The 12,688-nt window shown below is 43.2% G+C and overlaps 1 protein-coding gene across 1 annotated transcript in view; it reads left to right on the forward strand.

The window, feature by feature from the left end:
- CCDC38 (coiled-coil domain containing 38) overlaps window positions 1-12,688 on the forward strand; it is a 30,496-nt gene that overhangs the window by 8,414 nt on the left and 9,394 nt on the right. The window contains 3 exon segments of the mRNA XM_066633820.1: window positions 361-568; window positions 571-575; window positions 11,132-11,198. Of these exon segments, the coding sequence (XP_066489917.1) occupies window positions 361-568; window positions 571-575; window positions 11,132-11,198 (280 nt within the window).

Raw genomic sequence — 12,688 nt, forward strand, 5'->3', positions numbered from 1 at the left:
GGAAATTGTTACAACTGAGTGTTGTATTCGTGAACACATTCCAGAACCAGGAGCAGAAAGAAAAGGCTGCCTGCACAGTAGTGCAGACGCTTGTGAAAGTGCTTAGAGAATAGTTTGCACTTTGCTGTGATGAGTATAGCAGTTCCCCATACGTGACATTACAGCTTACATGCTAATGTGACCCTAACCTTAATGTGAATCTGCAGTCCCATAATTCAAATAAGAATTCTTTCATTCATTTTTGCAGCAAAAACAAACCCAAGTCATAACAGTGTCTTTTAATTATACCGTTTAGTGTTGTGCTTCTACACAAAACAACTATCTGCCTGTTTTCCTTTTTCTCATATTTAATGTTTGCAGTGATATTACAGATACTGAAAATCAACTGAGGCAATATTTATCTTATGAAGCTTTTTTGTTGAGTGTTTCTCCTAAAGAATGGCAAGAAAAGCAGATAGAAAAGAAGAAGAAGAATAAAGAGAAAAAAAGGGCTTCAGTGTCCTGTGTTTCTATTCCTGTTCATCAAAAACCCAAGTTAGGTGTAACAACCTCTTTCTTACTGCACCAAAAGCTACGTAAGTATCCCTTTTGCTGTGAAATCTGTTAGGAATGTATGTCAGACTGCAGCCCTGTGTGGTTCCTGTAGCTCCAGTTTCCTCATTACTTTCTTCTCCAGTTGGGAAACTGTGTCTAAGGACAAACTTGATGAGATGGTGACAGCCACATTTGTTGCTCAAGTGCAGGGGAGGTACCAGTGGTGGGTCCTTGTGGGCATATGCCAAAGGCCCATCCATGTGAAAGGGGCAGTCCACCCTGTAGGTAGCTGCTTTCCAAGCCACACCAGTCTAGAAGTCCAGTAAACTGAAGCATTAGATATTTAGGCTGTCACAATCTGCACATCAGCCAAAGCAGGTTGCTCCCAAGCTGTGCAGTCCCTGGGGTAACATGGGTTTGTCTTTCTGGGAACAACGCTGGGGAGAGAGGAGAAACTCATGCAGGCACTTCCTCCCCCCCCCACAAACAATTGAGGATGGGTTGCTCCCAGGTAGTGGTCCCCTACATTAGTGCAAGGGCCACATCACCTGGGAGCAAGTCAGGTTGGCTGGGGATACTTCCTTTCCAAGTATCTGAAGGTGGGGAGGGGGGCTGCCCTGCCTCCTATGTGACTCAAGCAAAGCAAGCAGGCAGAGAGGAGAATGGGAGGGAAGCTGAGGGCAAGTCTTCTACAGAAAAAGATCTCCATGGGTGTGGTGCCCAAGGACCCAGCTCAACTTGCACCCTTTGTATTCCCAAGTCTGCCCCACAAAGGGATATGTGAGTGAGGGGAGCTCAACCTGCTCCTGCCATACTCTTCTTCAGCCTGTTGCCCAAACTCCTTTTTTCTCTAACCAAGCCTGGGTCTGACATAGGATGTGAGACAGACTGGGAGGAAATAATGACTGTCGGCCCTCTCTGCGCCACAGTTTAAATTCCTATTGGGTACTAGCACCAAGAAAATTGGCACCTTCGAGTCAAGAGACATGACCCCTGCAGGAATTTTCAACTGTGTACCATCCTCCATACACACTGGATACTTTTGTCATCATCTTTGTTCACCTTGGCTTTAGAGAGGATCGAAAGGGAAAACGCATAACGTCCAGATAGGTGGATCAATTAGTAAAAGTGCAACATTAAAGTTAATACATAGATGATAGTAGAGTTTATGGGGTAAGAAGGGCTTGTTTGTGCAGCTACGTCTGCTGGGATAAAAGCCTCTTTCAAGCAGTGAAGATGGTGTCTAGTTTGGTCTTTGGGGGCTTTGAGATTATACGTAGCGAGTGCTGGAGACCGAACCGTTGCTCATCTTTCTTGGTGGAAAAGAAACTACTGCTTTTGCTTTTAAATGATTGATGAGTTCTCTACAATTTGGAATAAATTTAAGACTGCAGCTTGAAGAACTTGGTAAGATGCTGAATTACTCGAGTCCTTGTAAGAAGCAGCAGAGGAAGTTGAATTTTAAGGGAATTAAGGCAAAATGGGCAAGAATGGAAGATAAAGGGCATAAGTTCTTTAGAAAGTGATCAGAATAAGTACACTACCCATGGGTGACCTAACTGAATCCTGCGACTTTCAGTGCCCCTTATATGCAGAATGATACAGAAATTCTGCCTCTTTATCCCATACCTCTTCTCCTCCATCCAATCCTGCACCTTAAACTGCCTGCCTGATATTTCAGCCTGCATGCTTCATTGTTGCCTCCAGCTTGTTATGTCCAAGCATGAATTTCTTATTTTTCCTCACAAACCCTCCCCTCTTTGTACACCCTCTATGTCCCTTGTCAATGTCACCATCCAGCCTAAGGGCAGGCGAGAAGTCTTGACTTTACCTCTGACCTTCTCCTTTCAAATCATGTTGCTTCTCCCCTTATAATTTTGCTAGAATTGGACCTTTCCTTTCTGCCTCTCTTAACAACTCTAGTGCACGGCTTGGTCTTTTCTCACCTCAGCTGCTGCAGTCTTCTCTTTGCTGGTCTCTGATCTTTGTCCTGTGACCTATCTTAGCTACAATCTTACTTGACTTGTCATGCCCTCTTTAAATCCCTTCATTTGCTCCTGGATCCAGCAGAAGCACCTTGTCCTTACTCCATGGCCAGGTTCTTATTCCATGGCCTCACAACATATTTAAATACAGTGGCTTTCTCATCAGCTAATTTGTGCAGTTGTGACTAACTTATGTCCTATTAATTCCAATGAGACTTGGGACCCAGTCCTATCCAACTTCCCAGCTCTGTTGTAGCCACAGCGCAACCCTGTGGTAAGGGAACACATGTTCCCATACCTTAAGAAGTCCCCAGTGACTGCCTCTCCACCACAGGATGCAGCACACACCCCACTGGCACAACAGTACCAGCAGTGGAAAATTGGAGTGGATTGGGCCCTTAGTCATAATTAACTTCCTTTTGATACAACCAAGTATCTGTGAAAATATAATTTGTCTAGCTGTCACAAGACAGGTGAGAGAATGCACAAGCATGATTATTGCTGTGCCTCCTCGATCTTTGGAAAAATATGCCTGGGTAACTTTGGGATACCTTTTAGTCTCAGCATGTCATAGTTCAGAAAATCTCATTAACGTCCAAAATTGTGTAGCTTAACTCATTGACTAGAATAATTTGGTGGTATCTGCTGTGCCATTCCTTGACAGCAGGGGTTGATAACCTATAGCCCATGGACCGGATCTGGCCTGTGCAGAGCTCGGCTTGGGAGGCAAAGCTTCCTGCTCAAATCGCCATGTGCCGGATGAGGAATGGTGGAGCTGCCTCCCTTTGCCTTCCAAGCCAAGCTCCATTGAGTCCACTTCTGGGTTCTCAACAACCCAGAAGTTCGGTGGTGATGTGATGATGTCATTTCCAAATGTCTGGCTCCTTTAAAGCAAAAGGTTGCCAACCCTTGCTTTACAGCAGTGTGACATGTTGTTTCTGGACTTGGCTTATGGCAGACTACAATTTGGATTTAGCCAGGGTGACCGGACATCCTCTTTTTCCAGGACATGTCCTCTTTTTAAACCTTGTGTCCTGGGAAAGAACTTAAATGTTCTCCTTTTCCCTGTGAGCAGGCAGTGCAGAGCCTTCTTGTAATTAATAAATTATATGAAATAAATTACATGTAATGTAGCTTTAAATTTAATAAAAAGTAATATAGTTTTGAAATTAACTACATGATATCAACTAACATTTTTAGCTTTTACTTTGTCATGCCCTACATTTTTCTTGGATGTCCTACATTTTGGGGTGTCTTGTCCTCTTTTGCGGTTATGACATCTGGTCACCCTGGATTTAGCAGAGGAAAAATCCATTATGGGGTACAAGCCATGATGTGTATGCGCAACCTCCTGATTTTAGAAATGGGTTAAGTCAGAATGCCAGATATAGGGGAGGGCACCAGGATGAGGTGTCTTGTTATCTGGTGTGCTCCCTGGGGCATTTGGTGGGCCGCTGTGAGATACAGGAAGCTGGACTAGATGGGCCTATGGCCTGATCCAGTGGGGCTGTTCTTATGTTCTTATGACTTGGTATAGAAATAGCTTGTTTGATCCTTACAACCATGTGATTTAGTGCTTTTGAACTGCATCTTTACAGACAAATGGGCACAAACTAAAGGCAAAGAACAAAGCAAGAAAGCACTACATAAATCAACCTCCATCATCTTTTCTGATCCGAAAAGCCCTGTGAGCAGAAGTAAGGAGGAGGAGTCAGCTGGGGAGGGAGGGTAGTCTGCTATGAGTCTGGGGACACTTGCACCACAAATTTTTGCTACACTGACTTGAACATGAGCTGTGTTAACGGAAAATGATGTGGCCAGCGCAAGATAAAGGCATTTTAATGACTATGGCAGCAGGGTCGGCCCAACCAGAAAGTGAGATGAAGCTCAGACAGCGGTTGGATAAAAGTAGTGCCCTGTGCCTGTAGGTCACCTTTATGGCTGCCACACCTAGCCCCCACCTGTCCCCTGAACTCTTCCTCTCCACTCTGCTGCTTTATGTTTTGAAATGGAGAACCACAGCAGAATGGAACAAGGAAGCCGGGAGAAGCACCACCCCACTTCTGCTTCTCCTGGGTTTCCCATTCTATTTCAAACATAGAGCAGGAAGCAGGTAATTTGGGTGGGAAGGAGAAAGCAGCAGTGGTAATGATCCTTCTCATTCCCTGGCTGGGATGATAACTGCACCTAGTGCCTCTTCTCCCCCTCCCCTTCTGAACTTTGTTTATTTCAACAAAGTCAAACCAGCCTATTTGGTTAACCATCACACCTGTTCTCCTTGTGTGCTGCAGCAATGCATCCCTCAGGTGATGATTCATTTAAAATGTCAGGAAAAAAGAGGTTAAAACAGCCATAGTCCTATGCGTGTTTACTTAGAAGTAAATGTCATTGTATTCAGTGGTGCTTACTTCCAAGTGTGCATTGTATTGCAACCAAATTTCCTCAAACCAGTTTATTTTGCTGTCTTCTTTAATGTTTCATTTTCTCATCGTAACCGAGCTGTGGTGCCAGAGGCATCACCACAGTGCAAGAGTTTGCATCACCTGGTGCAAGTGTTCATTGTGTCACCCCCATGATGGACTTCCATATAGATCACATAGAATACTTCTGTACTAGACCATACAGAATAAATTACAATATCATATGCACAACCTAAATGCATCACTAGGGTTGGTGTCACCGCACTATTTATTTTACTATATAACAGTACTGGTCACTGAACAAATCAGTAACCAACAAAAAACCAGTCACCAGTTTGATGACACTCGCACAACTAAATAAGAGTTCTAGTATTAGCTCTGCTACATGGAAATGAGAGCTGATTCAGACTCATACATTGGTTCCCTGCTGTGTCATAACAACACCTCCTTGACTCTCAGAACAATCAGTCTCATTGATCAGTTTTGACTCAAAGCAAAACTGCAATCTTTTTGTTACATAAAGCAGTTGTGTTTTTTTTATTTGCCCATAACTTTTGATAGAATACAGGTATTTCCACATGATTTCTTTAATCATGCATAAAATTCCACATTGATTTATATATAACATGATGATGCTATAGGTGGGGCCTCAGTATCGGCAGGGGATCTACTTTCCAACTCCCCATGAATGCGGAAAACTGCAGATAATGAAATCCATGGTTTCAGCCCCTTTAAGCACTCTAGATGCAACCACAGTTCTGGTCACCAAGCACAGCTCTGATTGCCTCTAGAGGCTTTCTGAAGTCCCAGGAGACACACATGTCCACTTGTGACCTCTGTGGGCTTCAGAAAGGCTGATTCAGCCAAATGCCCTATTAAGGCATTCTGAGACCCAGGGAAGCCCCTGAAGGGCCTCAGAATGCCTTATAAGGCATAAAAACATAACTTCTGGTTTCCCTTGGAAACCGATAGTTGCATTTCTTTTTTTCTGCCAAAATGGCCATTCTGAACCCCGCAGAGGCCAGTGGCTGATGCACATGGCATTTGAGGGCTTCAGAAAGTCCTCCAGCGGTAACCAGAGCATAGCCCTGCACAATGCCTGCTAAACTATTTCTGACCAGGAGTGGCCTTGAACAGCTTTAGCAGTGCTATCAGTGAGCAGCAGGCAATGCAAAGAAATCTGCAGGGTGCTTTTGGTCTTTTGCAAGTTTGGGTAGAGGGGAAGATGCAGAGGACTGACCTTGTCACATATGTGGTTGGTCGTTAAGAAGATCCCTAAGCAGTGCACACCTGTATTTGTTGTGTAAGATTATAAACTCTTTTCTTAAATCAGTCATCCTGTTGTTTCATTCTATTTAAATATAAGGTATTATGAAAATAATACAGGTTGAGATTCGTTATTCCCCTCCAAAAACTCACAAGATGGCAAAAAATGCACTTTAGCAAATCAATTTAAAAAACAAAGTTTCTTTGTTTTGGTGATTTAAGAACAGCCTTGCTGACCTTTGTAATGCACAGAGGCCATCAGTCTGTCTCCAGGAGGTTAGGCTTCACTAGGAGGCAGCAATTCCTCCCTTCACCAAGAGCCCCAGCAAGGGGGAAAGAATGGAGAAAGTGATAATCTTTCAGGTGCTCAGGGGGAAGGGAGGAGTGAAGCTTGCAGAGAGAATGATTGATGGATTATCAGCCATCAATCAGCTTTAAATGGATTAAAGGACTGTTTTCCTTTAATTTAAAGGGCCCTCATCAGCTTTGAGATAGAAAAATCTGTGGATACTTAGGTTATACCTGTAAGCACTTGTATGATTGTCTCTCTGCAACAGTAAAAAGCAGTTTTTTAAACTGTGATTTAAAAGGGGTGCATTTTTTCCCTTCTCCAGGGATCAGCACATTCCTTCTCATTTGCAGGGGCCATTCATGTTTAGTCAAATCTGTGTAAAAAAAAATCTGCGTATAACAAGTCTGGACCTGTACAACTCCATGATGTAATTAATCAATATAACTTTGGTGACCAGTGTTGTTACTTGAAGATGATAGAATACATTTGTCTATTATTTCTATTCTAATCTTCAAAGAAGCCAGCTACAGGTTTTTTAGAAAGTCATCAAAGCTAGGAATAGGCAAAAGATTGTCCTTGGGAGAAAAAAGAAAATCACTGGCAAGGTACAGTACAAAGCTTAATTTCTGAATTTATTGATGAAGAGTTGTTGGAACAAGCATTGTCATTTGAAAAAGGAATATAGCAATACCTTGCACTTTTGTCTGGTTAGAGACCAGAGCATGGATGAATGTCAAAGCACAGCCTTATTTAGCTTGTGAATTTATTTTGGCCAATGAAAAACTGTATAACGCATGTAAATACATGCAAAACTAAATAAACAAAAAATAAACAAACAAAATTTCAAGGAATATCCTGGAAGGTTGGCTGAAATTGGAGGAAGGCATGCAGATGAAATTTGAAAAGTGGTTATAATTGAAAACGACTGATGGCACAGTCCTAATGTGGCGCTGTGCCAGCGCAGGCCTCCTATTTTGCCAGATTCCCAGTCCAAGCTGCGCCTGGAGAATTATGCCCACTTTGAGCTAATTTGCTCCCCTTCTTTCCCCAAGAATGATGCTAGTTCTGCCCTACAGCACTGCTGGACCCCACAACCAGGATAGCTAATCTGTTCCACCTGCAAAGGTCCTCCTTCCTCCCCTCTCCTGCCAGCAGCCTCCCACCACTACAGCAGCATGTTGGTCCTCCGCAAGTCTTGGACATGGCAGCCAAACACCAATCTCAGTGTCTCCAGCAGTCTCCAAAGTCCATTCACCAATCAGTCCAGCTGCAGTTCCAGTAGTCCATTTGTTGCAAGGTCCCAAAAGCAAGACTCAGTACTCAAGGGAGATAGTTTGCAAGCTTTATTTCGTTGCCAGCAACGGGCATCTCATGGGACTAATGTCCAAAGCATTGAGAGGCAGTATCAATGTTAACCAGACCCTTTATAACATTCTAGGTTCTTTGTTTGAAGATTTGAACTTCCCATTGGCTGACATCATAGTTTGACATCATAGATGGGGCTAACTCTTAATAGACTGTAGATAGAGACACTTGATAGGTGAGCTTCAAGTTACAGGTTTCCAACTAAGGTAAAATTAAACATATTGAATTACAAAGTTTCAAGAACCAGCAGGGGGTACTGTAATATTATTTTATCCAGAACTGACCCTTTTGGCAGAACTTCAGACCCATTTCTTGGCATACATTCCCTTCAGACTCTTGGGATGGCCTTGCTTGAGCCACCTATCTTATCTCTTCTGCATTCCTTCTTCTGGCTTTAGTAAGACTGTGGGTCCCTCTGCAAATCTCTGTTAAGCAAAGTCCTTTAAACTTCCTTTAACAGTTTCACTAAAGTTTTATGTCTTAATTCTGTATGACCATTGTGACCAGTTACTTTGAGTACATTGGGATCTATAGTGGTGTATATCCTTCCTAAGAAGTGACCTCTTTGAGCTAAGGCTTCAGCCAGCTTCTTTGCTCTCTTATATCCTTGAATTATCACAACATCACCTTCCCTGCTTGATTCTTCATATATTTTAACAAATCCTTCTCCCATTTACCTTCAAACAAGTTACTCAGATTTCCTTACATTACATGCACTAGGCAAACTGCTTGAAACATCTCTCTCCCTCCACCTTCCTAACAAACCTGCACCACTTCCCTCTAAACATACATCTCTCCATTTCAGTTGCAATTCAAACAAAGAGACTCCAAAAGCAGAAGTTTCCCCGATTCCTAAGGATGCTCTTGCTTATCTAATTAAAATGTGTACGGTCTTCAAAATTCATCTCTTGCAGGTGTCTATGGTTAGCTAGCTAGATGCTTTGTTAGTTTGCCAAGTAACATTGCCAACTGATAAGCCTTTTGTCTGGTTTTAAGGCTTTTCTAAAATCAAGCAGTTAAAACTTCTAATAACTACTATGTTTCCATATATGTGTTTTCTCAGCATTATGATGTCCTTGGCAAGACTTGTACTCCTGCCAAGATGAAGCCTATCTTCTTCATTGCTTATCTTTTCTAAATTCCAAAGGGTATTAGCACAGCCTTTGAAGCCTCAAGGTCTCAGCTTCTGTGAAACTAGCAAAACAGCTTCTAAAATGAGTCTTTCAAGCAGCTTTTCTGTGAGACTAACTATGATTCTTTTAGATGAAAACAGCTTTTACTATTCTGTGTGCCTTTCATGCTTTAGCAGTGTGGCTTTTAAGCTTTTGCCCCAATGGCATATTACCCTGGTTATTCCATCACATTAGCCATCAGTTCCTGAGTCCATTTCTCCAGTCTGTCCTTCTTCAAGCTTTTCTCCTTCTGCTACCCACACCAAAGGCTCCCTTCATCAGGTGCTTTTATCCCTGAAGGCCCTATTGCCTTCAAGTGGCTGCAGCTGTGCAGCACACTGGTCAGGCATTACCCTTAAAGGGGCCACGGCTAACACCAAATCCTACCTCCACACCAGATCTTCCTTGATTCCAATACACCTCCCTGTGCCAGCTCTGAGTGTCACAAACATGCTGCAAGTCTCATTTGCACTTACTCAGGAGCTGGAAGCACTGGAACAAATGATCTGCTCCCCATGCCATGCCATGCCAGCACAGGTAAGTTCACACAGGAAGGCAGAGGTGGTGGTAGAAGGGGGCGGGAGGGGGTCAGTGGAGACCTCCTTCGCCATTTCATAACTCTGGCTTCCTGGATTTGCACCAGCTAAATAGCTGGCGCAGATCCAAGAAGCCCCATAAGGATGGCTGAGTCTTTACCTGGGGTAAGAGGAAATATATCCCCTTACCTCAAGGTGATCGCCAACCATCTCCTAACCTGCATAGGACACAGTGTAGGTCAGGCCTGGCTGTGCTGGTGCAGATTAAGATTATGCTGTCAAAGAGCAAAGTGATGAAACTCAAGTGGAAAGTCACAGTACAGGTATTCCTGTAAATCAGTGTATATGAGCACTTAAGGGCAAATAAATTTGTCAAAATGATGATTGTGCTCCTTAGTGCAAGTTATTTTGTTTATGCAATATTTTTAAGCTTTAATAAAACTGCGAAGAAGCTTCTTAATTAACAATTTAAAACAGCAGTCTCCAAACTGGCCCACAGTGTGCCAGGATTTTCGATCTGGGCGTAGCAGCAGTGGCAGCACCGAATCGTTCCGACACACAGCTGCTTCTCTTCACACCAAAAACTCATGCCAGATGGCCGCTTATGCTGCCATTCACCCCAGAAGGCTGTGTGCCCCAATTTCCCAGGGGAAGTGGCTGCCTGGAGTGAGTTTCTGCAACAATCAGGCGCAAAGAGAAGAACGGTAAGGTGCTGCTGTGTTGCTGCACCAGAGCTGAGTTTCTGGGGCACCAGATCCACACCTGTAGGCTGGAGTTTGGAGGGCCCCCCCCCCCGTTAAAAATCATAAAAGCAGTGGAACAAACAGATCATAAAATCAGCACTATCAAAATGGTCAGCAAATACACATCCTTAGCTGCAGCTTAAATGAAGGGGTACTTCCAACATGGAAGGTCTTCAATTTTCATGAAAACAATTTTCATAGTAAAAATATTACTAATGTAGTAAAAGCAAAACACAAGGAGGCTATATTAGTAATGGAAATCAGTATTAGGAAGTGGAATTTTAGCTTTCCCATCTGCATTTATTCAGAGGGCAGGGCACTTTTAGAAGTGGTTTGCAAAGTTCCTTCAGTTTCAAAAGCTGAATGCAATGTAGCACTGAAAGTTCCTGCTCAGGGAATAAAAGGGCAAAGCCCTCTTGAGCATGCAATTGTATTTGATTTCAGGGACCTGATAAAAAAAGCAAGAAAACTATCAAGCAGTGTTGTAACCATTTATCAGGGCGGACTTTCAGCTTTAAGTAAACTTAATTTATGGAAGACCCAAAATGGGCTGTGATTCTTTATACTGGGAAAAATAAAGTTAATCAAATACTTCCATTCCCTGTCAGGTTTGTCTGCTATCAAGATTTAAATCCTGCCTTTCATCCCATAGGTTTCCAAGGTGGCTCAAAGTCAGATATTTTATTGCTGCTGTTTCTAATCTAGCCCCTATCTGACTGAGCACAACCTTTCTTTCCCTTGTACATTAAGCAATGGCTGGGCAAGTTTAAGCACATAATACAAATCTGAAGAAAAAATATGTTTCCGTTTTCTGACAGCTGTGGAAGTGAGAAAAGTATCTCTTCAGAGGAAGATTTTTCCTTGGATGATTTAGACAGTGAGGAGGTAATGCATTCATCCCTGCTAAATACAGTGTTGTCATTCAAGAATGGCTTTTGCTTTTAATTCAGTTATACAGTGGTGCCTCGCATAACGAAATTAATCCGTTCCGCGAATCCTTTTGTTATGCGAAATTTTCGTTGCGCGAATCACGTTTTCCCATAGGAATGCATTGAAATCTAATTAATGCGTTCCTGGGGGCAAAAAAGGTCAAAACGAAGTCAAATTTGGTTTACAAAGTGTTTATTACATGCTCTTTAAAGGCATACATACTGTACAGAGGATTTCTAAAATTTGAAGCATACACAAAATTTTTAATTTTTAAAAAATTTGTTATGCGAAGCACGGACCTAAAAAGTTTTCGTTATGCGAAGCACGGACCTAAAATATTTTTCGTTATGCGAAGCAAGGCCAGAAATTTTCGTTATGCGAGTTACCAAACTCAATCGAAAAACTCTTTCGTTATGCGAGTTTTTCGCTGCGCGGGGCATTCGTTATGCGAGGCACCACTGTACATCTTCAGAACCTTTGGGCCAGATGCTTGTCTTCAATGCATCCACAACTGACGCTGGATGGATGTGCCCACTGGATTCCGGACTCCTGCGTTTGCTGCTTTTTGCAAAGACTAACAGCAATACGAAGTAGTGTTCTTCGTTTAGGGTCAAAATGTTAGGAAGTAAAAATAATACCGTCCAACTGGACCAATTGCAATTCTGCCCTATGTGTTGCCTGGGCTAGGATTGCAGAATGCAGCCTCCCCCCAAGACTGCTATTATCCTTGTGTGTGTCATTCTCACATAACACCAGAACCAGGGAATATCCACTAAAATGGAGTGTTGGGAGAGTTAGAACAGACAAAATATTCCTTTACCCAGTGTGTAATTGTTCAGTGGAACTCCTTACCACAGGATGTGGTACCACAGGCTTCTGGCCTAGATGCCTTTAAAAGGAGATTGGACAGTTTTCTGGAGGAAAAGTCCATCACTGGTTACAAGCCATGATGGGTATGTGCAACCTCCTGGTTTTAGAAGTAGGGTACCTCAGAAGTTGGCAACCTTCAGTCTTGGAAGACTATGGTATCGCGCTCTGAATGGTGGTTCTGGAACAGTGTCTAGTGTGGCTGAAAATGCTGATTCAGGAGTGACAATCCCTTCCACACTGGGAGCAAGTCTGTCCCTGGTATGTCTTCCTGGCTACGGACCTTCCTTCTTTGCCTCTTTATTTCAGTCTGTTGGGCAAGTGTCTCTTCAAACTGGGAGAAGCCATGCTGCACAGACTGCCTCCACGCAGGAGGCTCAGAAGCCAAGGTTTCCCATCTGTTGAGGTCCTAAGGCCTTCAGTTCCCTCTTGCAGATATCCTTGTAACACAGCTGTGGTCTACCTGTAGGGTGCTTTCCCTGCACTAGTTCTCTATAGAGAAGATCCTTTGGGATCCCCAGCCCCAGGGGAAGTACCTCAGAATGCCAAATGCAAGGGAGTTGCACCCGGATGCTGGT

This window comes from Tiliqua scincoides, chromosome 7 (genome assembly GCF_035046505.1).
Source record: "Tiliqua scincoides isolate rTilSci1 chromosome 7, rTilSci1.hap2, whole genome shotgun sequence".
NCBI classification, from domain to species: Eukaryota; Metazoa; Chordata; class Lepidosauria; order Squamata; family Scincidae; genus Tiliqua; species Tiliqua scincoides.